The sequence below is a fragment of the Varanus komodoensis genome, unplaced genomic scaffold, assembly GCF_004798865.1.
Source record: "Varanus komodoensis strain SLA01 unplaced genomic scaffold, ASM479886v1 scaffold38, whole genome shotgun sequence".
Lineage (NCBI taxonomy): Eukaryota > Metazoa > Chordata > Lepidosauria > Squamata > Varanidae > Varanus > Varanus komodoensis.
In genome coordinates, this window is record NW_025335909.1 from 7823206 (window position 1) to 7848585 (window position 25380).

The following is a 25380-nucleotide window of genomic DNA, read 5'->3' on the forward strand; positions in this document are numbered from 1 at the left end:
TGACACAAAGTTAGGCCAGAGTGTCTCCATGCTTCCTGCTTGTCGATCTCCGCTTTTAAAGCTTGACTTGCTCAGGTAAAACAAGAAACGCCTGTGCTAATCCTTGCTGTCTTTGGTGGGCATATTTGGTGCAGGGAGCCTCCAGCCAGGACACCCCTTGAGAAAACCCAGCGCATCTTGTTTCACTGATACAGACTAAGAGGCCCCCTCCACTACTGGGAAGCAGACGCTGCGGCTTCTGTGCCTCCCTATTGACCCACTGGGGTCTGTCACAAGTTTGCTTCCATGAAAGCATTCAGATGTGTGGCAAGTGCGGTGACATCGCAGCCTCGCCCAGCCATGGCATTGCTTCAGGGCATCTCTTTCCCGCCCACTTCACTCCCTTGCTGACCCACAACAGAAAACTGAACATACTGTGGTGTTCCGAACGGCCAGAGGTGAAGCAGCCGGTCCCACCCGTGTTGTGCTTCTATACATGGCACTGTGTGTTTTTGATCTGAGGAGATGATTTCTACATTCCTGTGGTTACACTCTATAATTAGCTACTGACTCTAAGAAAGAAAACAGAACTTTCCATGAATTAAAAGACCTTTTTCTCAAGCTGAAGCAAAATTGAGGATGGGAAAGGGTGGTTTTTACTTCCAGGTGTATATAGGGCTGATCTGATTGGCTCTGCCGACCCAGAAAGTGGGGTTTAACCCTTTCCTGCCTGCTGCACTCACCAGAATGCCACCAGAAGCCCAGCCTTCCATTTACTATTTTCAACCCTGCTGGCTTGCAAGTCAGGCACTGGTAGTCACCACTCAGGCCAGGTAGAAAAGAGGATGCACACAGGCAAATATGCTGCCCTCTCATCTTGAACAGTGGTTATCCAGATTTAATTCCTGAAGGGAAAATGACCTTTCTAGGTTATGGCCACTTGATTAAAACATATAAGCTGCATTCTGCATGCATGTAATGCTGATAAAATGAACACAGAATATTTAAGAAGTTACTCATTTAATAAGCATTTTACCACATTGTATTGTACACTGTTGTCTGTTCAAAAAGATTACAGTTTTTCTTTTTTAAACCAAAACCCCAAAACAAGATTCTGTGTGAGAGTCACAGAAACAGGTGAACAGTGTTCACTTTTGTAGCTGGTTGTTCTCTAAGCTTTGCAGAGCAAGTCTTCAGTTTTAAATAAAACAAACCCTAAATGAATTTTAATTCTCAGGCAAGTCTCTGAACGGCTCTTCACAAGTTACAGCTTTTTGAACTGGCTAAAATAGCACAGTAGCAAGCTTCGACTCTGAATATAGGGGAAGTGTCAAAAGTCTTTAATCCTGCATTCCAGCTGATCACAGCATTACTCTGCTAGTTCAAGTCGTCCTTCCTGCAGAGGAGAAAACCCAACTTAAGACACCTCCAATGCATCTCTAGGGGCTGTGCTGAAGCGTTTCCCCTATGCACTTTGGCTTCACAAAAAGAGACACAAACCTTCAAAATAATGGCTTTAATTGTCATTTTAAAATATATGGGAGGGAAGTGCGCTCCAATTAAAATATACAGCATACCAGTGAAACCGACAAAGGTTGAGGAGTGGTTTCAAAATGTTGACAAGTTGTGTACATGACAAGAAAAAAAATCTTTTCAAAAAACACCCCCCCCCAAATTAAAATACTTTCACAGTGGTTTGTATAGACAATATGTAATTTGACAGTAATAAGTTTCCTAGTCTTGTAGCACACTCATGTGCCTCCTTAAGTCTTAAAAGAAAAGCAGGCATCACACACCACCCCATCTGTACAGGTTCAAGGAGTCAGTTGTACAATTACCCGGCATGACAGGATAAGTTGCTGTGAAGTATACAGCTGAAACACCAATAAGGAAAAGGGTTTCTCTCTCTCTCTCTCTCTCTCCAAACAAATGCAGAATTTTTTTAAAACTCTTCTTGAGAAGGGAGAAAGTCTCATTTGCTGTTACAACCAGCAAATGCCATCCATCAAAGTGAACAAAAAAAAAAAAAACCACAAACACGTTAATCTAGTCTTAGCAAGCTGACCGATACACGTTACCGTTTTTCTTAAAAATGGAGATTATATACTATAGTACAAGTCCCAACTAGGCAGGGCCAAGAGTGATTATTTCTTTGCTTGCTTTGTGATCATACCCCTGGGTGGCGTTACCGGTCGGCTAGCGTTGGGCTTCTTTTTCTCGGCAGGCTTCAAGATCTGGAATGACAATTCACTCATTTAGCAGGGTAATTCTGAGCATGGACAGCTAAACAAATGGGTGTACAAGGAAGCCACACCACACGGGAGGGGTTTGCAAGTGCCCGGCCCAAAAATAAACATATATAAACATAGTAAATTCTTTAAAATCCGCATTTCCACTCAATGGGCAAAATGGGGTAGAACTGTAAATTTGTTCATCTAAAGCAGGGCATCCCCAGAATTGCACAACACAAGCTGACCGAAGGATGCCAAGAGTTGTAATCCAACGCATCTGAATCTCATGCCACACAAAGCATACAACAGAGAATGTTTAGGCCATGAAATGTACTTATTTTCATGGACATAATACTTCTTGGTGAACCTCACACCAGCGGGGGGGGGGGGGGCGGTGTTGTACAGGCTTGACAATCTGACAATGAGGACGACTCTGCCAGGAAAGCTATGCCCTTAGCGAAACTCAGCCTTGCAACACTTTAGGAGACAGCAACAGCTGGGCAGGGCCCCTAGGAATTTTAATACATACGAAGGCTCATGCAGGTGGAGGAATAGGTTACCTTCAAGCCAAGCCTATTCTGGACTTGAAAGAGGAGCACCAGCAACCTGAATTTAAATGCACCTCTGTCTTTCCCCCTGCAGCTTGCAACAGTTGGTGCCTCCTCTGAGATCACCTACTTCACAGCTCTACCGACAATCCAATCCAAACTAGAGAGATTAAAATTACCCTACTTATTTTATAGCACACTGGCACCCCAGCAGTGACTAAAGAAAGTGGGATACATTTTTCAACAGCACAAAAGGTTCTGGAAGCTTAATTCAGGGACCAGCTTTGAGTGAAAGCAGTAAATGTGATGGGGAAAGCAAAGCATGCGAATCCTGAAGAATTTCATACCTGAAAGGAACACATTAGAGTCTCATCCACACTCATCATGGCGCCTGCATTGTCGAATTCCCCACAGTAATTTGGGGCAGAAAACAGAGTCACCAGCTGCCTTTTTGCGAAGAACTCGTACCCATCTTCAACCACCTTCAAGACGACAACACTGCAGTTAGTTGAGGGTGGGGTGGAAAGAGAGCGCCAGGTAAAAGGCGACAATCATTTGCACAACGTGTTGTCTAGTCCTCCACCACGCTCAGCCGGCTGCAGAGGCAGCAGAGTCCAAGTTACGAGCGTGGGGGCCCGTGCTTCCAATACAGGGCCACTGACCAACCCCACAGGCTTTCCGTAAGGATCACTGAGCCGATGCAGCTGAAGCTCTGAGCATGCCAAGCATTTTAGCTTAGTGTTGTAAGCCGCCCCTTCGGCGAACGGGGCGGCATAAAAATGTTTTAATAAATAAAATAATAAATAGGGGACTGGAGAACCATGGCTTCCCTTGCCTATGCAGCAAGCTCTCTGACTGAGCAAGAATTTGACCCCGGGTCACAGAGCCCATTAATTCTTCTACCTGCAAAATAATACAGGCATGGCATGAGCTGCTTGTGTTAAGTTCACTCCTGCTTCAGAGAGGCAAGGCTAGGACTTATACAAGCCAAGCAGGTGTTCAGTGGCCGGTGGGAGGGGAGGGGAGGGGAGGGGTTGAGAAAGAGACTAATTAACTTCTTGTGTTGTGGGCAAGGGAATTTTGCTGCAGTCCAGAAACTGGCAGCGCCTCCCACATGACTCATGCTTAACACGCAGTCGTTACCTGATGAGCTCGGCATATAAGATCCAAATCATGCTTATGAAGGAACTTTGCCACCACTTCAGCACCGAATGTGAAAGAAACTCCTCGGTCATTTTCACCCCATCCAAGAACATCTTTGTCAGGGTCGGACCACAGCAGATCACAAAGGAGACCTTGATCTGGCACATCAGTGGGCCGCATAATTCGCCGGATTTGTTCCATTGATTGGAGGTCTGGTGATAAGCCTGGCGGATGCGAAAAACAGCCAGTTGGCATTTTGTTCACACACTGGGCACATGCATATGCAGCGCCTCGCACTTTGTCCTACCGAAGGAACGTGATCTTCATTCCAACTGGCAGTTTCTCCTGTGCTTAGATGGAGGAGACAGCAGCAATTCAGCTTATTGGAAGTAATGCTGAAGATGAATAGCCTGGCCCTGTGATCTGTTGTTCTGCTGACTGAAAGGCATACAGATAATACTTCCAGGTACATGACCGAGTTCCCATTGCCCCTTCAAGAGGCGGCCTGCTGTCACTGGAGGCCAAGTACTAAGAAACAGGAAAATCATTCCTTAGCAGGGTCCCTTTTCATGACCGATGAAATAATCCATCCATACAAAATAGGTGTGGACTTGCCGCCAAAAACCGTTAAAGCTGTGAAATCTTCCTGACCGCAGGCACTGCACAGGCGCAGCACCCGTGTGTGATGCACAGAGACCACGACGAAAAACAGAGGAAAACAGGCTAGCCCCTCTCCCCTTCCTACCCATTTCCAAAGCAAGCTGTCCATCACAGGGAGCCAGCAGCTAAAGCAATCTAAACTGCTCAAAAATGGGGACATTTTGCTGGATTTAAAGCAGCTGCCACAAATTAAAGATGGGTGACCTGCCCTTTCTGGAAGACCATCATATTCTGTCTTCACATCTGTTTGGCTATAAGCTCCCACTAAACTCCTTTAGCACTGCAAGCCTGATGTTTCTGTTTGTGCAAACATACTACAATTACTTAAAATTACACTGCAGGAACGGCAAAGTTAAAAATTTAAATTACAACAAGTCAAGAGATACTAGGGCTAGTACAGAAGTATTTATCGAACATGACACTGAGAACTGTCTGCATAACCTGTAATTGCTAGCAAGCAATACGCAGCCTGCATTTATAGGATCCTATTTCAAAGGAAAATGTCCAGGCAACTACCAGACTGGACACTTTCAGTAAAGGCCTAGTTCTTGCTATTTATCTCTTGTCTATACACTTAAAAAATGACTCCTACTTCAAGGAGAAGCCTCTGGTACCACACTCACATATGAACCACAGCACTAAACTCTCAGGATGCTGGATTCAGAGTGCCCCACCCCATTTTGAATAGGAGAAGTCACACAAGCAGGACTTGCAGAAGACTGAGTCTCTCAGCTCCAACATTACACCCCCCCCCCTTTGTGGCAAGTGGGTCACACTGCAGGGGACATTCAATGAACTGTCCTTTGGTCCCCTCGTTCTATGAGAGCATGCATCGAATAGAGTGAGGGTTATTTTCCCCACATTGCTGAGACTGTTGCTCTAGCAATTCATTCGCCATTACTGAAGCATATTAACATGAAAAAGATTTATACCCAGGCCTGTTCTGGCATGTAATTCATGTCCATACCATCCTTGGTCAAAATAATTTGCAGGGGCTTTCCTACAAAAGCACAGGTGCAAGTAGAAGAATTTTAAGCCAGCCACTTGAACAAACATTCTCGATCTTGTTACACTGTGAACTTTTAAAAGCCCTGGAAACATTTCCTTCAGATCCTAGGCTAGTTATAATCTCAAAAGTGATGCGTGTTGAAACTGTGCTTTAATACCTCAAGAATTAGACACAATACCCTGCAATACACAGAATGTGCCACAACTTACAAGTTTATCCAGCATATTCAGGCAGCATTACTTGGTAAATCACATGGCCACTTACCTCCATGGCAGCAAAATATCTTCTCATCCACAATGGCTGCGATCGGTAAACAATTAAAGCAGTCTGTAAAGGTTTTCCACAGCTTGATGTTGTATCTTCTTTTACCTAAGGAGACATTAATACATGTACTCTTAAAAACAAGGCCAATTAGGTTTCAAATTATGTTTGTAAACCATACAGTCATTGATGTACACTGCCCTGGAATTCTATTTAATAAGAAGGCACAGACCTATTTTAAATCAATAAAGTTCTACTCCTTTGAAGCAGCATGGTCAAGACTTTCACCCACTATACATCCTCCACAGAGCGGGGAAAGCCGTCCGTGGCCAAAGCCGTCCCTGGAGACGTTCCAGTAATGCAAGGCTGCAGAGGCTGAGGCTGCCCTTCCACCCGCTGCCCGAGTCAGTCCAGCGTTGCTGAAGGCTGGCTCTCCATCGCCTGGGAAATCCAGCACTCAGCCACGTACTGTGTGGCTTTGCCAGGCACAAGCTGCTCGCTAAGCTGGCCAAAGTGTCGGGCGGACGAGTTTCACTCAGCACTCTGACTGGTAAGCCAAACCTGGGGGTGCAGCCAGCAAGAGCCACCTACAAACAACTTCCCCATCACTGCTTTAGCACATTTGTGGAAAACTAAGCCATGAAATCACTGTTGATCCCCAACGCATCATGGCCCTTGATGCCGCACCAACGGCCCAGGCTTGGCATTTATGACCTAGTACCCCGGGATCTGCTTAAACATTATCCTTGTTTTATTGAAGCGCACAATGTCTGAGCATCGACATCAAGAGCAAATTCTCTTGCCCCACACACGGCGGTTTTTGCCATTTGTTGACAGGCAAAAGCAGCTACCAACAAACTCAGGTTGAACCCGTTACAAATTTGACCCAATGTGCATTTCGGTTTGCAATCTGCACAGTCCCAGCATTACAAATAGGATGTTAATATAATGCTTAACTGGAGATTACTAGAGCAGATGGGAACTGGACTGCAACTGCACCAATGTTTTGAAAAGAGAACAGGAAGGACAGAAAGGGGACGTTACAGCCACCAAGGTGTTTGAACTATACTTGGAGCTGTTATTAATACACAGCTCACCCCAAAGCTAGATATCACTTGACAGTTAAAAAGTACCTGAAGTATCAAGCAATCGGAAATACTTACATTCATCATAAAAGCCATAAATTCTATTGATGCTGGCACATTCATGATTCCCTCTAAGGAGGAAAAAATTTTCTGGATATTTTATCTTGTAGGCCAGTAAGAGGCAAATTGTTTCTAAAGACTGCTTCCCTCTATCAACATAGTCACCAAGGAATAGATAGTTGCTTTCTGGTGGAAATCCCCCATATTCAAAGAGTCGAAGTAAGTCATAGTATTGTCCATGGATGTCACCTTGAACAAGCAAAAAGGGGTTTTTGCATTATTTGACAGTCTGGCTAACAAAAACAGAGACAGAGCAATATCCAATGCATGTTGATGTACCTTTCTTGTAAAATAAGATGACCTGTTATACAACAGTATTAAGAAAAATAATCAGTATCAACAAATCTACTACATTTAGCAATTCCTGTTCCATTTACTGGAACTTTTCAAAGGATTGTGACCCTAATCGTGACTAATCTTGGAAGCTAAGCAGGGTTAGGCCTATATGGGTGACTTAAATGTTCTGAACCACCCAGAGAGCTTGGGCTATGGGCAGTATAGAAATGATGATAAGTCTCCAATGCACAAACCTTCACTTTATTACAGGTGGCCTGTCAAGTTAGGAACACAACAATTACCGTTTTCAGAAAGACATTAGCTGAAGTTACCGTCTTCAGTTTTGCCAAATCATTATCAATTTATTAAAAGAGTTGGCGCCAGCCAATTTCAGTGCTTACCACATATTTTCAGTGGTGCTTCAAGTTCTAATAGAATGGGTTGACTGAGAAAGATCTCTCGAGATTTCAAGCATAATCCTCTTATTTCATTCTCTTGAAGTTGAACATTTTTACCAGGTTTTGACCCTCTCACTGTGAAAGAAAAAAAGGATCGTTGGTTACTTTTAACAACTGAAATGTGAGCCACTGAGTTCCAAATTAATTATATTAAATACACAGAGAACACTTGAGTAACTAAGTGCCCAATTTTTGAGCTTATTTTCAACACTTCCTAAGACAACATGCAAATCAAGCTGAGCGAAGCTCGCTCACTGCTAGAGGAAATCACTGGCAACCCATGTCTTAATTCTTCTAAATTCTAGTGGGCTAGAAGCTAAATGCTTCAGACTTCGCATAAGAACTACCCTGCTGAATTACATCAAGAGTTCATCTAGTCTAGCATCTTATTCACCCAGTGGCCAACCAGCTGCCCATAAACACACACAAGCAGAACATGAGTGCAGCCGCACCCTTCCATCCATGCGTCTATGGTAGAACATTCATGATGCAGAAATTATAATTCTGATCATAGTCCAGTGCCAAACAAAATGCAACGGTGGTGTCATTTTGCAGGAAGGACAATATTTAGCCCAGTTTATGGAAACTCTACCTCAAAAAAATCAAAGCAAAACATGCATATATTCTAGACTCAAGATAGCTACATGGCATAATCAGTGATTTAAATTGCTGCACCCTGTGATGGATTAGCAAGACTGAGAAATGCAGCTAACACAAAATTATCAGAGAGAGAAGCATACAGTTATGGCCCTATGCCAAGCTTAACCTGAGCACAGCTTCTATGCTGCAATTAGCTGACCATGATTACAATATGCAGGATTCTAAGAATGCCCTCTAAATTACACCAAACTAAAAAATCTGGGAGAGCTCATTGTTAGAAATCATAAGGCAGATCTCTCTCAATTCTAAGTTTTACTGGGACATGATATATCAAATCCAGGCAGAGTTAACTGGAGATCAACTCCTGCTGGCCAAATGCTCCACACACCTCATCCAGCTTGGCTTCCTTATACTTGCTGAATTATAAAAACTAACTTCCTAGCATCTTCTGCAATGCCTCTGTCACACCATGTTTTAGGTGCAATAGGTGCTATTTCAGTCTAGCTACCACCTGTGCATTAGTGTCATCATGTAAACTGAAGAAGTACTTTAAAGGACTTGTGTTAGCAGCTTCAAGAAGCTCATAGGTTGTATTTTGAAGATTTACTCTGAAGTTCAGTATCAGAGATGTGTTGCAATTACTGGTAGATTAGCTGCCAGGCAAAGGTTGTGACCTGAGCAATATATGCTTCAATTATTCTTCTCCATCACTCATGTTAGCGTTCCTTGGTGACATTACCAGTACCACTAGATGGGCGCAATTAAAATGCTTAGTACAAGTAATGAAGCATAAACCCACTGAAATATTTTCCTATCACTGTACCGCAATTGCTCCACGGTTGAACAGCTTCATGCACAATTTCCCCAAATTCACCTCCTGAGCTATAAGCAAGTAACACGAAATGCCAAGTGTCCAGCAGCAACAGTTTATAGAGAGTGATCCAAGATAATTATAGTACAAGTCAATAGCACAAAATTAAAATGGTCTAAATGTTTGCTTTTAAACAGTTAACTGAAGCATGCCCACTTCATTTACAGCTTCCATAGATAAGACACAAATTAAGCCTCTGAGACACAAAGTGCTTAATGTCTTATAATTAATCAAAAGCCCAGAAACAAAACTTTATTCAGCACTTCCATAAGCAGTATGGTTTGACCAGGCAGGGGCTGGGAATCCATCTAGGCCAACTAGTCTGCTTTTGATGCTATTCTGACTTCTACTAGTTGTAATCACTACTTTAATCATTCAGTGTGACATATATCTGAGATCCTTGGAACTGGCATGAGAATTAAAAACAGAAAAGATAATCTCTAGAAAATATGCAGAATTACCGTAACAAGTGTCTCTCAAGAACTGTTTTTACAGTTGTCAGTAGAGAAACCCGATAGACGAATAGCAAACAAGGAGAAAAATGCCTTACTAAACTACATTTAAAGAAGGTGATCTCAAATCGAGACGTTCAGGAACGAAACACTATCGTGAGATCAATCTCACGCTGATTTCTAGAGTTATAGGGGCTATGGAGCAGTTTGCATATGCAACAGGAACAAGCTGCTATTACTCTCCCTGGTCCGCACCACTTCAGAATCTTACTAGTATAAAGAGAAAGCTCTCAAGACACATAGTATAGCATGTGATGAGAACAACGGACTAAACCACTCTCTCCAGCGTCTAATCCTGCATGAGATGCATTCAGATGTGCAAACACTCCTGTTCCCTGAAACCAGAAACACCAGTTTGGAAGAGGGCTACCAACTGGTTCTGCTTAATGTGAGAAATGGCCCTGTTTTTCATGGGCCATCCGAACCCACGTGTTTCACACAGAGCAGCACTGTTGTAGCACTTTTCTTCAGACAGTAAGTTAAAGAAAACACGGCACTTATAAATCTGTTTAGAAAGCCACAAACACACCAATTCAATTTCAAAAGCCTGATTTCTTTGGCCAAAAACTGACACTGTTAGATTCTAGTACCACAGTTTTGATATTTGCCATTTCTGTAATGATGCAGTCAGTTAAGCACAAACCAGCAGGATGTCTATGCCATCCTGACCAAAACTGTAGCCTTGCACAAATGCACAACTAAACACAAGAAGATATTTCAGGGGTCCACAGCTGACATTTCTTTAAGCTAATCTATCAATTAAATGTGCATATTGGTTAAAATGTTTGAAGCAAGCAGCTTTTCAAATAATAAATCATATACAGGCAAAACAATGTACATAACACATTAGTCAAAAGCAAGCAAAATCACTACCAATAGCTCATCTAGTTTATATACTGCACATTTATAATTTGAATATTTTAAATGAAAATGTAAATCTTAAACTCTTTAACATTTTAAATTTATACAACATATAAACTAGATGTGTTATTGGTAGTCATTTTGCTGGTTTTAAATAACGCTCATATAACAACAGCAAGCTTTTTACGTTAGGCATTCCTTTCCATGATAGAGAATAAGAGAAATGCCTCTTAAGATGGTACTTGCCACCTGCAGTTTTTATAAGCACTGATATTAAAAAAACTTGCTTTATAAAAGATATTGCCTGATGAATTGCAGTTACCTTTGTAGATCTTAAGTAATCTAACCAATTAAAATCAATTAAACATTGCAGCATCAGTGACTTCATAATTTACATTAAAAAGTAGTTGTTGAAAGTTTCAAGTTTGCACAAGATTAGGAAATTATATCTTTGTGTACTTGTGAGCTGCTTATAAGCAGACACTCCAAAAACTTTTAAAGAAATCAAGAGATTTGTTCTAGGCGCAACCAGGGAGTAACATTGCCTTGTTAAGCATAACTTTGCTTCAGGCCCTGTGTAAATAAAGCCTCACTCACTGAATATCCTGATTCCAGAGGTACAAAATGTCAGCAAGGATTTGTTTCGCAAGCATGAATTACCTAGGGTTCAATTATTTATAATGAATCCTAGAATATGTACATCTCACAAGTCGCTGCATCTTAGTGAACCATTGTTTATGGTCACACCAAGATATAAGAACCAGGCATAAAGCCAAACTCCAAACCATCACATAAGATGTGGGGCAGTGGTGGTTTTGAAACGAAGCGTTTTCGTTTGTTGGTAGAAGAGAGGCTGTCAGGTAGTTTTCTCAGGGCAAAGAATTCAAAATAAAAGATGCTGCGACAGATCCTCTACTCATCGAACCTCTGTTAACAGAAAGGTTACGCCTAGCTCACTGAAACAGAGAGAAAGAAACAGGCAGTCAAGCCCTCAGAGCCCTCATCATCGCCTCAGCTGAGACCTAATGCCATTTGACTCCTCCTTCCCAGAACTGTCTCCTCTAGAGGCCATTATATAACCTTTATATAACATTGTACAAGAGGTGGTACCTGAATTTCCCTGTTCTTTTTCCAGCCTTTCCCCTCTTTTGTAACTGGCTTATTACAACATATGCCATTCTTTAAGTGTATAAATCACCTTGAAAGCACTAGCAGAAAGTTCAAAACATATGAATTAGTATAAAATCAGTAGGCCTTATCCAAGAAACCAGGAATATATACATACAAGGGAAAGTAATCCCCAAAGCATAGCACAAATAGTACCGTGAACTTAGCTGAAGCGCTTTCCTGTTCCCACTGAGCATCATCTCATGCATGGTTATCATTTTATGTAAGAAACTGCATGGGCCAGTTCTTAACACCATCAGTCACACATGTGACTACATACCCATCAACCTTGCCATGCACGTAACCACACATCATGGGAACCCCTCCTTGCACATGCTCACGGAGCTAAAATGATGTGAAATTATTGTGGGGGGAGTTAATTTTTTATACAGAAGTACAAAGCATCATTTAAAAAACTTAAGCAGCAGCTGAAAAAAACCAAGTCAGTGGAACAGACCCTGGAAACTGTGTAGGGAAAGTTTAAGACCTGGCCACTGAGAACTAAACAAGATGCATTAGCGTGGTTATATAAATTCACAAGATTACAGTTAATTGAACAGTGACTACTTCTATCCCATTAGCTGTCCAGAAAGACAAGGAAAAACTACTAATATATCTCCATACCAGGGCTCTTCATGGACATCACTTTATGGACATGCGTAGTGAGCACAGTTCCATCAACTCCCTCTCATTCTTCAGGCATACTGTGGAAATATAACATGAACTGCCTGATAATGACCAGTGCAGTGATAGCTTTCCTCTGAAAAAAGATAGCAGTTCTCTCTTGTATACACTAGTAAATAACTGCTTGTTCAAAGATTCAGCTCAGACAATTAAACAGCCCCAAGCTTTAGTAACTGAGAGCCAGTGTGGTGGTGTGACCGTTGGACTGGAGATCTGGGTTCTAGTTCTCACTTGGCCATAAAGCTCGCTGGGTGACTTTGGTCCAGTCACAGACTCAGTCCAACCTGCCTCGCAGGGTTGTTGTGAGGATAAAACTGAGTTATGTAAACTGCCTTGAGTACCTCATAAGAGGGGGAAAGGGCAGGATATAAATGCAATGTAATTACCACCTCCATGGGTTGTTTTTGAACAGCTGGGAGTGAGTAAGCTGGCTCCCACCCACTCAACTACTTCCACTTTGCTAAACCACCCGGGAACACCCCGTGCATAATGTCCAAAAACAGGAACTCTGAGTTGAGGGAGAAGCAACTCAGATTTTGAACCTAACAACAAACCCCTCAAAGCTTTGTTGATCAAAGCAGAAGTGGGTGAGCAATTAGGACCTAGCATACTCACTCCCACACATGCGGAAACTGGCCACAGCTCCCCTTCGAGAAAGCAGAGGATGCAGACAGCCGTTTTCTCAAACTGCAGGACACAACACCTGTAAATAACAGCTTGGTCAAAGACCCAGGCTCAAACAAGTGACCATGTTTATCTGAATTAGGTCACCAAGAGTTACTTTTGCAGACTCAAGTTCACTTCTGCAGCTCACTCAGCACTCCAACCACCAGCACGTAACTAGCTGCTGAATTTTGACAAGACTAACACGAAGATATAGAAAACAAGAACCCTCACCACAAAGGTAACACAGCAATGCTGGTGCAGGAAGCAAAGGCTGAGTCAATTTTTTTTCAAATTTTGTTGTACTTTTGAGCCCTAAGAACAACACTGTAGTTCATTTCAGATTACTCCTTAAAGCAACTAAGAGCCATTTCGAGAATGGCAAAGTATTTTCATGCCCAGCACCTTTCTTCAAACTGTATAAACCTAAACACTGTTGCAGCAAGGGTCATCAGCTGCAAAGGCCATGGCAAACTGGAAACCTACTTTTACAACCATGTAACAATCTCTCTGCTTGAAGTCTTTCCCTGGATCTTGCAAAAGCTGAAATTCAACAACTGCTGGTGTGCTTGTACCCATGGTTCATTTTCAATAATACAGTCAAGCCTCATACACACAAATATAGCTTAAAGTGTTTATACATTCATTCCCTACCAGACATTGTGAATGTTTTGTACTAGACTTCAGAATACTGGGTTATTGCCCATGAGCAAGATTGCAAGTGCATGTTGGCCAGTTACTCTCACTTTGCTCCTGCTGCAAATGTGAGCAGCTATAATAAACCAACCTGGGACTGACTGGGGCAGAAAAGAGCCATGCTAAATCCAAACCCAGGCCCTGGCTTGTTGGCCCTCTAATAAGGCTGGTTTTAGATGCCAACTTTAACCTTTGACTTCAAACTCAAGCTTGTTAAGAGAAGCAACAATCCAGGCATTCCAGATCAGACGTAATGGATGACTTTTCTGACCTTGTAAGTTCATAGGTAGATTAGCTGGTCCTGTCTGCAGGATAAGCAAGACAGGAATACTTGGGCAGTGTGCATAATTTTGGATTAACAGGGCCAGTTAAAATAAACCTCAGATCTATGAATACAGATATAATGGAGAGATCTGATAGCATTAAAATGAAAGTGGAGCTTGATTTTCTCTTTTCACACATGAAGGACAGGGGAGTACATTAATTTGAATTCTGAAGATCCTGGATGTGAATTTTCAGCTCTGAGAAACCGTGCCCTCATGGGCCCAAGCAATTCCCCATCTTTAAAATGGAAATTATTTGGCTGTTGGGAGGATGCAAAGTTAGTATATATCACTTTCAACACTCAGACATGATGGGAAGCCACAGTTTTTCACTCACTACAAGAACAAGCCTCACACTCATACATGCCAACCCCTCCTCTTTTTGTGCCATGGCAAGATTGAAAGCTTCTGTTTTTAGTTTTAAACTTCTTTGTGACATCTGAACTTGTCTCAAGTTTTTGAGACTCAAGTTTTTAAAAGCATGGTTAGCAAGGAAAAAACAGGAATAAACTATGATTTTATATTATAGCTTATTCTCCCTAATCATAATTTCAATAAGCCATAACTTAAATTTAGTTGATGCAGAAAATTGTGGTTAAAAACTGAAAGCAGAAGCTTTCAATCCCCTCCCAAAGGGCACGAGAGAAAAGAGCGTACAAGTCTGATGCTCTCCAGAGTCTTTTCTTCCAATAATAGAGCTACAAGCATGGTTTATAAATTTAATAAATAAGGAGATTACGGTTTTCCACTGCAGTTGAACCAAGCCTAAATAGTAATAAGCATGCGTTTATCTTACTGCTTTCTTTTGTTATTTTAGCATTCAGTGAGCACCTACAGATTTTCAACTTTGCTCTAGGTTCTGTTAAGCCATATGAATTTTTACTTAGAAAGATGTTATTTGCAGGCCTGAAGCAATTATAAATTCTCACTAGATAGTAAACATCCTTCAGCTGTCTGGAATGGGAGATCACATGCAAGGTATTCTGAGCTGTTTGATGGGAACATAGTACAGTTATGTGATAAAGACACAGCACTGTTCAAGATGCAGGTCAAGTAAATGAAAAGACACCTGTCTGGCAATATTAACCTGTTTGAAGTCTGCTATACATGGGAACAGCGTTAGCGAATACTAGAACAAATGCTGGTGTTTGCAAAGGCACATTAGATGCTTTAAAATTCAAGTATAGAGAATCAATTCCAAATGGAAATCTTTCCAAACACTCTTATTACTGCATCATGTTACATTATATTAATATAAATGTGACATTAAATTGCCACAGGATTTCCATTGTCTTTTAATAGGTGACAATGTGCTCTATTTGTCCCCCAGAGTTATGTCTGCACAACCAGTTCAAAGTTTATGTAGCAGGAAACGTAACAATAAAAACTAGTGGAAATCAATCTGTGCTGAAACTCTTGTTGCTGGCATTTGAAATTTAAGCTAATTAAAGAAATTGAAACAAATGATGAAATACAAATGAAACAAATGATTAAATTCTTAATATTCTCTATTAAGAATATGAGAAGGTCTGGAAAAATGTCTCTTTAGTTCTACTCTGAGGCAACAAAACAAAACAAAAATACATATCTAACCACAATGTTGTAGATTGCTGTAACAAATGAAAAAGTTAATTCCCTGATTGAACTCTTCAAGTTTAAGTCTTGGATGCACTCAGACAAAGCTAGATTAATGCAAGTTTCTTCCAAACATAAATGTCAGCTTGTTTTTTGCTGCAAGAAGAATGTCACCAGCTACTTCATGTTTCACCCTAAGATTAATAAGCAGTTTAAACCTAAGGCCAGCCTCCTGCAACCAAAGCAGGAAACAACAATCAAACAGTACACACTATTTAGGGAACATTAGATGGTGTGAACAATTCCAAAGCAGTCAGGCAAAAATATTCAGAGGAGGGGGCATCCATGCAGTCCACGGTCACATTTCATAATAATCAGGGTTTCACCTTGATATAATACTTGAATTTAATCTGTAATTTGTCTGCAAAGCAGACCCTTCAAGAATTCAAGTCTATTTTTAAAGATAATGACCGTAACAGACAAACATGGGAAGATGAACATTTTCAAGCCCTCATGATTCCTCCTCGGGCCAGCAATCATGCAGTATCAGATGGAAAGAGAAACAGATTGTTGGTTTGCTTTCTTTCAGGCAAAGCTCCACCTTTGTTAAGAAGAGGGCAAAACAATGAAAAAGGACCAACCTAAACATAGCAAACTACTTAAGCTCTTCTATAAGAAACAGAAGAATAAAATACTGCATACAGATGCTAGACTCCCATGCTCCCCAAGTTAATAAAAGTATGTATTGTATAAACAAAAGTAAGGAAGGAAAAAATTGTTGGAACCAGTTAGGAGATCACACTAAGGCACAAACAAAGCACCTCCAGACCCTCCATCTTGGATGCGGACCCTTCAGGCCTGCCTGTTTCCCTCCCTCCCCCACCAAAGAAACTCAGGAGCCTAAACACAAAGCCAAGTCTGAAATGAGGCAGACATCACACAGCCATCAATGAAAGCTGAAATAATTCCAGATTCCAGATACCCTCAATTGTTCATTTGTAAGGGGAAAGCTCTTTATCATCCACCTCCCCAGATTATCTTCCACACAGTTTCTCTTTCCTCTGCAAACACTTTGCCTCCCCTTCCTCTAGCTTCAATTGCCTTAAGCTTCTGTCCTCTCATTCTGGAAAGAAAAGAAGGGTCCCCCCTCCCAATGAACCAGCTGTAGACAGAGTTTATTCCTAATTCTGCATAGCAATCCCTCCTCTGTCAGCCCTTGAGTGCTCCCTGCCCAAAACACGCACGCATGCACACACATGCACAGACAAACCCCCAGAAGCCCCTTCCACCCTTGAGCATTTTTTCCACAACGATCATCCATCTCATCAAACTGCCCCAAGACCTCTTTCCCTTCCTTCTTAGGAGACTTCAAATTCCATTTCAAGTACTGCTCCCTACTCTTTTCACCCCTAAAACACAACCTAAAAGACCTCAAAATCCCTCCTGCTCAAAAATACAGCTCAGTTCCCAGTTTGCACTGCAATACACCATCAACATAAAGGAAAGCCCCCACCTGCACTCTGTACCAGTTTGACCTTTGCATCTCCTAAATGACTCCCTAACAAATAGCTTAAAACAAGCTATATATATCTGTTAAGGTACTACCGCCTCTATTTATGAGACCTTTATTCCAATAACTCAGAGCTTTTAATTCCAGAATCCAAGGAATCCACACCTCCATGTTCAAAGATAGACTCTACCCTACAGCACCCCCCACTCAATTTAGCTATAAATTTAAAGAAAAAAGTACAACAGAAAATAAGGAGCCTATACAGGAAAGAGTACAACCATGCATACTGGCATTCCTTAAATCTCAATAACCTAAACAACACAACAGCAATTACAAGAGGAAAAAAAGGCAAAATCTTCCCACAATTGCTCCCAAACCTGCGAGCCATTTATCAGAACTCCTTTTGCTCCCACACCTTCGGGTCCGCTAAGTGACCCCCCCCACCCCCCCCACCAAATTTAGGTGCGGAAGGGGGTGGGCGATGCGGGTGGGGTTAGCCACCCATCCTGGCGTGCCCCTTGCCCCGCACGGGTAGCTTCGTATTCCAGGAAATTTTAATTCAGCGATTTGCAAGCCACTCTGATTTAAAACTCAATAATCAGAGGACAGGATTCAATCGAACCACGTACATGCCCAAAATAGCTCCCGACACCCCCGGTTTTGACAGGAAGCCCGGCGGCTGCCTTGCCCGCGCTCTCCTCCTCCATCGCCAACGGCCCGAGGCTCCTCGGGAGACCCCGCTGGGTCCCCCCCCACACTCCGGGGCTGCATCCCTCCCTCCAGGGCACCCCCAGCCCCGCGATCGCCCGAGCGGCTCCGCTACACGCGCCGCCCCGCAGCTCGGCACACGGCCCCGTGCCCATTTCTCGGCCCCGTCCTCACCCTCGAGCAGCCGTTGGATGATGCTGTCGATGTTGAGTTTGTCAATATCCGCCATCGCCTCTCAGCGGCTGGGGACGGAGGGAGGGAGGGAGGGAGCGAGCGAAGCCGGGGCCCCCCGGGTCGACCTCCGCCGCGGCTCCCCCGCCCCCGAGCCGACCCTGCCTTGCCTCTTCCCACCACGTTTCGCCTCTCGATCTCTCTTCCCACCCCCCGCCCGCCCCACTCGGCACAATCTTCCTCTCCTCCCTTTCTCCCTCGCTGCCTCCAGCGGGGAAGTACGAGCGGCGGCGGCGGCAAACAAAATGGCCGCCTTTTCCCTCCCCTCGCAGGAGTTACCTCCTTCAGCCGCGCACGGATACGAAAGGAAGCTGCAGCCGGGGACTTCTTTCTGAGGCAAGAGCGGGAAGATTGAGGGAAGAGCCACGCGCCCCGCTTCTTCGGCTCGCGCTGCCGGTGCGCTCGAGCGCGCGCGCGCGCGCGCGGACACACACGCGTCGCAGTACGCTCTCTCGCGCGCTTCGATTCTTCCGCCTGCGAGAGGCTGAAGAAAGCGGGGGGAGGAAAAAAGGTCTCTTCTTGCCCTCCTTCTGGCTAAGGGGTTGTTTGTTACGAGGTCGAAGGGAGGCCCCTAAAAAGAGGGAGAGGAAAAAATGATGACGGCGCATTCCTTATTAAACTTTTCTGCTTTCGGGGTGATAACAGAGTACATTGGAGCATGTACAGAGTTCGGTTTTGAGGGGGATGTGTGTGTGATTAGCAGAGTCATCGGGAACACCCCATTCACCTTTGAAGTGACAGATGTGAAGACACCTTTGAGGTGTGAGGAGTTGTCGATATGATAAACAGTTTGTCATATGAGGGATATAAAGGCTGAAACGAGTTGCAGTGTTAGGAAATGGGGGAGAGGGGCTGCTACACTCCTATGTTGTTTGTGGACTCTGGAGGCAGCTGGTGGGCAACTTGGCGAGCAGATGGACCCTTAGTCTTACCCAACAGGGCTCTTACGCTCTTGGGAAGCACAAAGCACCAAAAGATCTATCTTTCCACCAGTGGGCTAAGAGAATGGTAATTATTGTGCCACTCGCTCAATTAAGTTGGCCAAAAGGTTTTCTCCCACATACAGGGCTGAGATGAAGAGATGAGGAAAAAGCTTCCATCATACGTATTTTCCTCATCTTTGGAAAGGGTGGACTTCACATACAGGCAATCAAGGATGCAGTAGGGTTTGCAGTTTCCATAAGCAGGTTCGAGGACAAAACCAAGCCATAATAACAGTTCATATAGAATGCAGGACTTTTGCTTAGATGAAGAGTGAGCTGCTGATGGAACCAGCTGGTAGTTACTCTGGCTTAGTAACTCCAGATGTATTCCAGGAGATCATTGCTTACCAATAATAAAGCTCAAGTCTCAATGCTGGTAATACCATCCTCTAATCTGAGGCCTTAACCCCAGTCCCTCCTCCTATATTGCAATAAAACAACTGCAGCTCTGTATCTATTCAAGGGCACTTCCTCCTTTTCTTCCTATCCAGATGGGTGTGCTCTTTCATATTGACCCACTAGTGAGTACATTTTAATCCTCTTTGTTTTTATTCTGGAAGCTACAGAAATCAGTCAGGGAAAAGTCAAAGAAAACCCAAATCATTTAAAATCAGCTGAGTGTTGATAATAAAGATATATAATTACACTGACAGGGAGGAAAAAATGCAATGTTTCACCACTTTTTTGACTGAAAGTTACTTCATTAGCTTATTTAATACAACTTTAATTGGTAATTGATGTGATTGATTAATTGATGTGTGTTTTTTGGAACAGAAGTCAAGTCAGCAATGCCTCTTTCTTTCTCCTTCAGGGCAAATGCCTGTGTACACACACTGGATCCTTACCGCTGGCAGTTATATAATAACATTAACCGTAACCATAACATCTCATTATCACTGGTGGAGCTAGCAAAACTAGGGGTTCAGGCTGGAATGATGAGACTGAGAAAACTGCAGGGTCAGCTCACCTTGAAGCAAGTCAGAGTCGGAGCCACAAAGCTGTGCTAATCTGCAGTTTAGGCAAGTACCATGGACAATTTACAGACTATTATGCTTTCTAGAATGAAAAAGTTCTGAAGTAAGCCTGTATTGCAAATGCTCATGTTTTGGTGAGTGGAGGAAACCGCTCGAGCTAATCTATAAAAAAGCCCTATGGAAGAGAACAAGACAGGCAGAAGTGTAGCTAATGCCCGCTGAATGTCAGTTGCTCACTCCAGGTCCTGCCACATGCTTAGGTGGGGCTGTGCAGGCACGCACAGGTGAACTGTAGTCCATGAGTATCATGTGTCATAATCCGTCAGTCTTACGACACCACAAGGTTTTTTGTCATTTTTGTTATTGCAGATGTAGCCCAGTGAGCCCTCTGTGCCTTACAGACTGTAAGAGGAAATGCTCTGAGTAACTCTTGCATCTTACTCATGTCTGTTTAGTTTAAGGACTTGGTGAACCACACATTTTCTTTCCGTTATGTCACACATGCACACAGCTCCTAATCTAGTTCTTACGAGACCTCGTCACTTACGCAGCTCCTACTTCGTACTACTAATCCTCCTTGCCTATTGTTTTTGCATCTATTGGGCATTGGGTTCATTGGCTTTTCTTTGTCTGTTCTTCCTGAATGTGGGAAAAATTTCTGTCTGATTTATCATAGAATAGTAGAGAATAGAAGGGGCCAAGAAGGCCATCAGGTCCAAACCCCTGCTGTTGCAGGTCACCAGTTTACATCATCCCACTCAGATGACTCTCCAGTTTCTTGTTTATCATTTCTGAAAACATTTATATCCTTTTGTTTGTTTGCTTATTTGTTTCTATAATCAAACTCCCACAAGAGGGAGTTCTCAGTTGACTCAGGGGAATCCAGAAGTTTTCAGAAGTACAAAAACCCTAGTTGGGTGCGAGGGAAACCCTATGGGAAAAAAAATTCTCAGAGCAACCCGGTAAGAATGGTCAGTGGGCACAGAAAGCCGACGGGCTGATTGGGAAAGGTGGTGGAAAAGTGGAAAAGGGCATGGCTGGAACTCCTAACAGCAGCACTACATGTGGCATCATTTCGTTGCAGGTTCCATTTTTACAATTTCATATGGGAACTATCTGGAATATTAGAATTTACTTATTATGGTGTGGAGGCAGTTCACTATTGAATGGTCACTTGAAGAGTTCTGTCCTGTCTCTTTTCACTTCCAAAGCTTACAAAAGGTCTGCATGACTAGAAGTAAACTGGTTGTAACCAGAGGTGCTGTCTATTATCTAATAAGACACTGACTGACTTGTAGATGGGGGAATGATATCTAATAGTTCACCTAGTATCATGGACCCAATTTCAGTCAATCAGTGTGGACTTCTGGCAAGAATGATTGTCCCTTCCATGGCAGCTCTTGGGGTAGGGAGAGAAAGAGTTGCCAGAAAGAGAGTCATACAGAAATGGGATTGGCATAAAGAGAATAAAAAGGGGTAGCCACACCTACTTTTGATATCCACCATTGTTATGTGCCCCCTACCTGCAAATAACCCCCAAGGGAATCTGCAGCCTTCAAGCGAAAAAATAATGGGGTACCCACCCCATTATAGAAGATGGGAAGTTGGTCAATCACGGAATGAATTTTTTTCTACCAACCCATGTGCTTATTTCCCTTCTCATTTCCTCATATTAGGATAAACTGGCTGGATTTCAGGCTGCTGATACTGCTATGATACACATACTCAAACCCATTTTAATAGATAAAATCTTTTGTTCAGAGACCCATGAATGAATAGATTTCGAAGTATCCTTGCATTCAGCCAGAAACCAGGATTCGACTCTCCCAGCAAAGAAAGCCTTCAGTCCATTCACAGATCTTTGACATTCCATCTCCTGCCTGGTTCTTCTTATTCCTTCACTTTCAAGTTGTTCCATGAAAAATGATTAAGCGAGACAACATCTTTCTCAGCTTCTGTATGTTTGCTGAGATCAGAGAAGACATTTATCCAGCGAACAGTGGCTTCTGAATTAAAGGCCTCACTCAACAGCTGGGACATGCCACTTTGGGAGGAGTTGGATTTTTAAAGTCCTTTTACAAGATGTCACATGCATGTGGGTGCACCATTATTTGGCTTGCTTCCTTCCATGTCCAGGGTCAAACCTCTGTCAGCCTCAAAACCAAGTTCAGTTTGGAGGATGCTTTTCAGTTCCAGTTGTGGGAGGTGCCAAAGGCACAAGCAAAAGGGGCAAAAAGATCAGCATAGTTTAGTCTAATGGTGCAATCCTACGGGTGTTTAGGCAAAAAAAGGTTCTGCAGCTGCCAGCATTTTCCAGTTAGTAAGATGCTTTTCTATCTAGACATGCATCCTAAAGAATTTGCCACCAGAAGCCAGGGAGAAGCCGTTTCAGCCTTTTAAAATGAGTGATGGGGAAAGAATGCAAAAATGATGAAGCCATCAAAAGACTGGCCATGGGAAAAAAGATACAGAGCCAAGGGAAGGACTAACCAGAGAGGGCCAGATTGGAATTGCAGGTAGGCACAGTTTGCATTGGCCAGTTCCTTGGCCAAATGTCCTGGCTTTTCCTGCTTGCAGTCCTGCACAGACTTCATTCCCAGCCTCTTGATCTATTGGTGCACAGCAATTGTTCTAACAGTGCCCTTAATTAAGTTTTCGAAACTGTGCTCATTCTGACAGACAGATCACCTTGATTATAGCCGCAGCATTCTTGTCAGCTCCTGTCCATTAGCTGGATCTTCCTTTGGAGAGAAGGAGCTCCCCTGAGGAATATCTTGGATGATTCAGGATGCTGCAATCCTCTATTCTTTGAGAGTCAGCAGCCAGTTCACTTGCTCAGAGGTGCATAAAGAGTTCAGCCATTCAAGGTGACCAATATCCAATAGATTGTGATCTTCCTATCAGCACTTAGTTTTGATAGGAAGTAGTTCAGCTCTGCTAACAGATCACCGTGATTATAACAAAGTTTTAGCTCCTGTTTACTGGAGGTCTTAAAAATGGCTATGGTAGTTTGGAACAAGGACTATTTAAGTCAGGGGTGGGCTACTTCTGGCCCCTGCAGATGGTGCTGGAGGTCACCTTCCCTCAGCTTTTGTTGTCATAACACATTCCGCAACTTGTGAAGGGCAGGGCCAGCATCAGAATTAGGCCTGGTTGGTCCCTTGCCAAGAGCCCACACCCCAGTAATAGCCTGCCAATGAGAACACTATGGCAACCTGCTTGTTCAGCTTTTGTTGAACCCTTGGCCCAGACAAGGTTGTGGTTAAAGGAAGACAGCAGATATCACAGCCTACTTGCCTGTCAAACGAGCAAGTACTTGCGAGAATGGGCAGGATAAGGAGCAAGAGCAGCTGGCGATGATGGTAGTGAGCAAGTGATTCACTAAGGTAGGAGCCCATTGAAGGACTGTTGCCCAAGGGCCCCCAGAAGCGGGTCACTTCATGGAATACAGTGTTATTAGGTACACAACAAAAATGACTTTTAAGCCTAAAAATATATGATATGAATAAGGCAAACATGTTTTCAAGCAAAACAATCATACAGGTGCAGTTTATCAGGGACTTCAGGATTGTTTGCAACACTGTGACAAGCTTCCTGGATAGCAACACCTAGACTTACTTCTGTGCATCCTAGAAAGAGGCTCCCAGAGTTGCAATGAGAGCTTTAGTCAGGAGCAGAGAAAGCAATGTAGGGTGCTGTCCTGGGTAGAGCATTATAGCTCCCCTAATCTTCTTTAGTAGATAGATTCAGCTTTTATGCCTCAGATAGGATATCATTTTTACGTAAGTGGCATTGAGTGATCAGCTTAATTTGCAAGTCTTCAGCCAAGTTTCAGCAGAGATAAAATAAGAACTATTTAGGTTAAAGTCCAGTGACATGTAGAAAGCATGACAATGATTAAAAGTTGTTTTTTGGTTTTGATGATAGGAAAAATGTTTAAAAAAGACTTTTTTCTTTCTTTTCATGTATGGGAAGAATAGATTTGCAGGTGAAGAAAGGTATTCTTGGAAAAGTTCTTACAGAATGTGAGAAAAAACAAGGAAGAATAGACATTTCAGGATTAGTTTCTGTTTGTCCCTGTTCTTCTTAGGTTATTGGTTGCATTACACAAGGGTTTCTATAGCAATGCCCTCCATTCTTACAGATTTTGAGAAACCATATGGTGCAGAAAGACACCCAGAAGGACAATTGTTTAGCCCCCTTTATTGCCATCTTACCTATCTGTCTTCTATAATATTGATGTTCTCTCTCTCATTCATTCATCAGTCTACACAAACATTCTCAGACCTTTCCTATTCAATGCTTTGGATTGCGACATCCATCATCCTTGACCAAATACTGTGCTAGCAATGGGTGATGGAAGCTCTTGTGCAAAACATCTGAAGAAACTCAGGTTAGAGAAAGCTGTTTAACACACACCTGTACACACACATCCGCACATACACACACTGTAGTCCGCCATGTTTGTTATCCCTTTTCCCGACATTCTCTGTGCTTATATAGGAAAAAATTAAGAAGAGGAGAAACTTGTAAGCCACCTTATGTTCCTTGCAAGAAGAGAAAAGGCAGGGTATAAATGTAAAGTAGTAAGGACAATAGAAAGTAGAAGCTCAGGCACCAGCCTGAGGTTGAACTAGTGATCTTTCGTCCTAATCCAGGGATAGGCAACTGGGTGCCTCCCCAGGACTACAGTCCTGTCTGTCCCAGTCGGCATAGCTAATGGTTAGACATTATGGGCATTGTAGAACAAAATATCTGGAGCACACCTCATTGTCCATCAAGGGCCATTGTTATGTGTAGATCTGGCCAGGCACCTGCTCAGGTCGCACACCTGAGCAAGAGCCCACTGGACTTGATCCTCTCATTCGCCATGGCCACCCGTTTCTTCCCCTGCCCCTCACTCTGGCCCAGACAGTGGAGGCAGAGAGGAGGAGGAGCAGGAGATACGGTGGCCCTGGACTGCTTGCTTGAGCAGCCAGCAAGTGGTCGCCATGATGAGAAAGAAGTTGAAGAGCAGGAGGGGCTGGTGGCCATGAAGGTAGGAAGAAAGAGTCACTGATGGAGGGGCCCTTGGAAGCCAGGAACTGGCACTAGAATTCCTCCCCCTGAGGAACAGGACCACCTGTCTTCTGCATTTCATCACCCAGCTCATGATCAAGGAGCTGCTTCCCCAGCGGTGCAGATCACAGACTCCAGGTGTACCTTTGGATGTGGCCATTCACAGCTTATGTCATAGCAGGCCCTGCTTCTCC

General features: G+C 43.2%; 1 protein-coding gene across 3 annotated transcripts; it reads right to left on the minus strand.

Moving 5' to 3' along the window:
- Positions 1-982: 982 nt before the first annotated feature.
- On the minus strand, positions 983-18295 carry PPP1CC (protein phosphatase 1 catalytic subunit gamma). 3 transcript variants are annotated; one of them, XM_044440738.1, is made up of 8 exons: positions 18115-18295; positions 7714-7845; positions 6995-7225; positions 5835-5939; positions 3902-4125; positions 3106-3240; positions 2153-2213; positions 983-1375 (listed from the first exon to the last, which is right to left on the minus strand). In XM_044440738.1, exons 1-8 carry the CDS (start codon positions 18167-18169, stop codon positions 1362-1364), a joined length of 957 nt encoding a protein of 318 aa, XP_044296673.1. In that variant the 5' UTR covers positions 18170-18295; the 3' UTR covers positions 983-1361. The 3 variants fall into 3 exon arrangements, with proteins under 3 accessions (XP_044296673.1, XP_044296672.1, XP_044296674.1); XM_044440737.1 differs by lacking the exon at positions 983-1375 and having other exon boundaries at positions 1481-2213; positions 18115-18294; XM_044440739.1 differs by lacking the exons at positions 983-1375; positions 18115-18295 and adding an exon at positions 13081-13147 and having other exon boundaries at positions 1481-2213.
- Positions 18296-25380: the final 7085 nt, after the last annotated feature.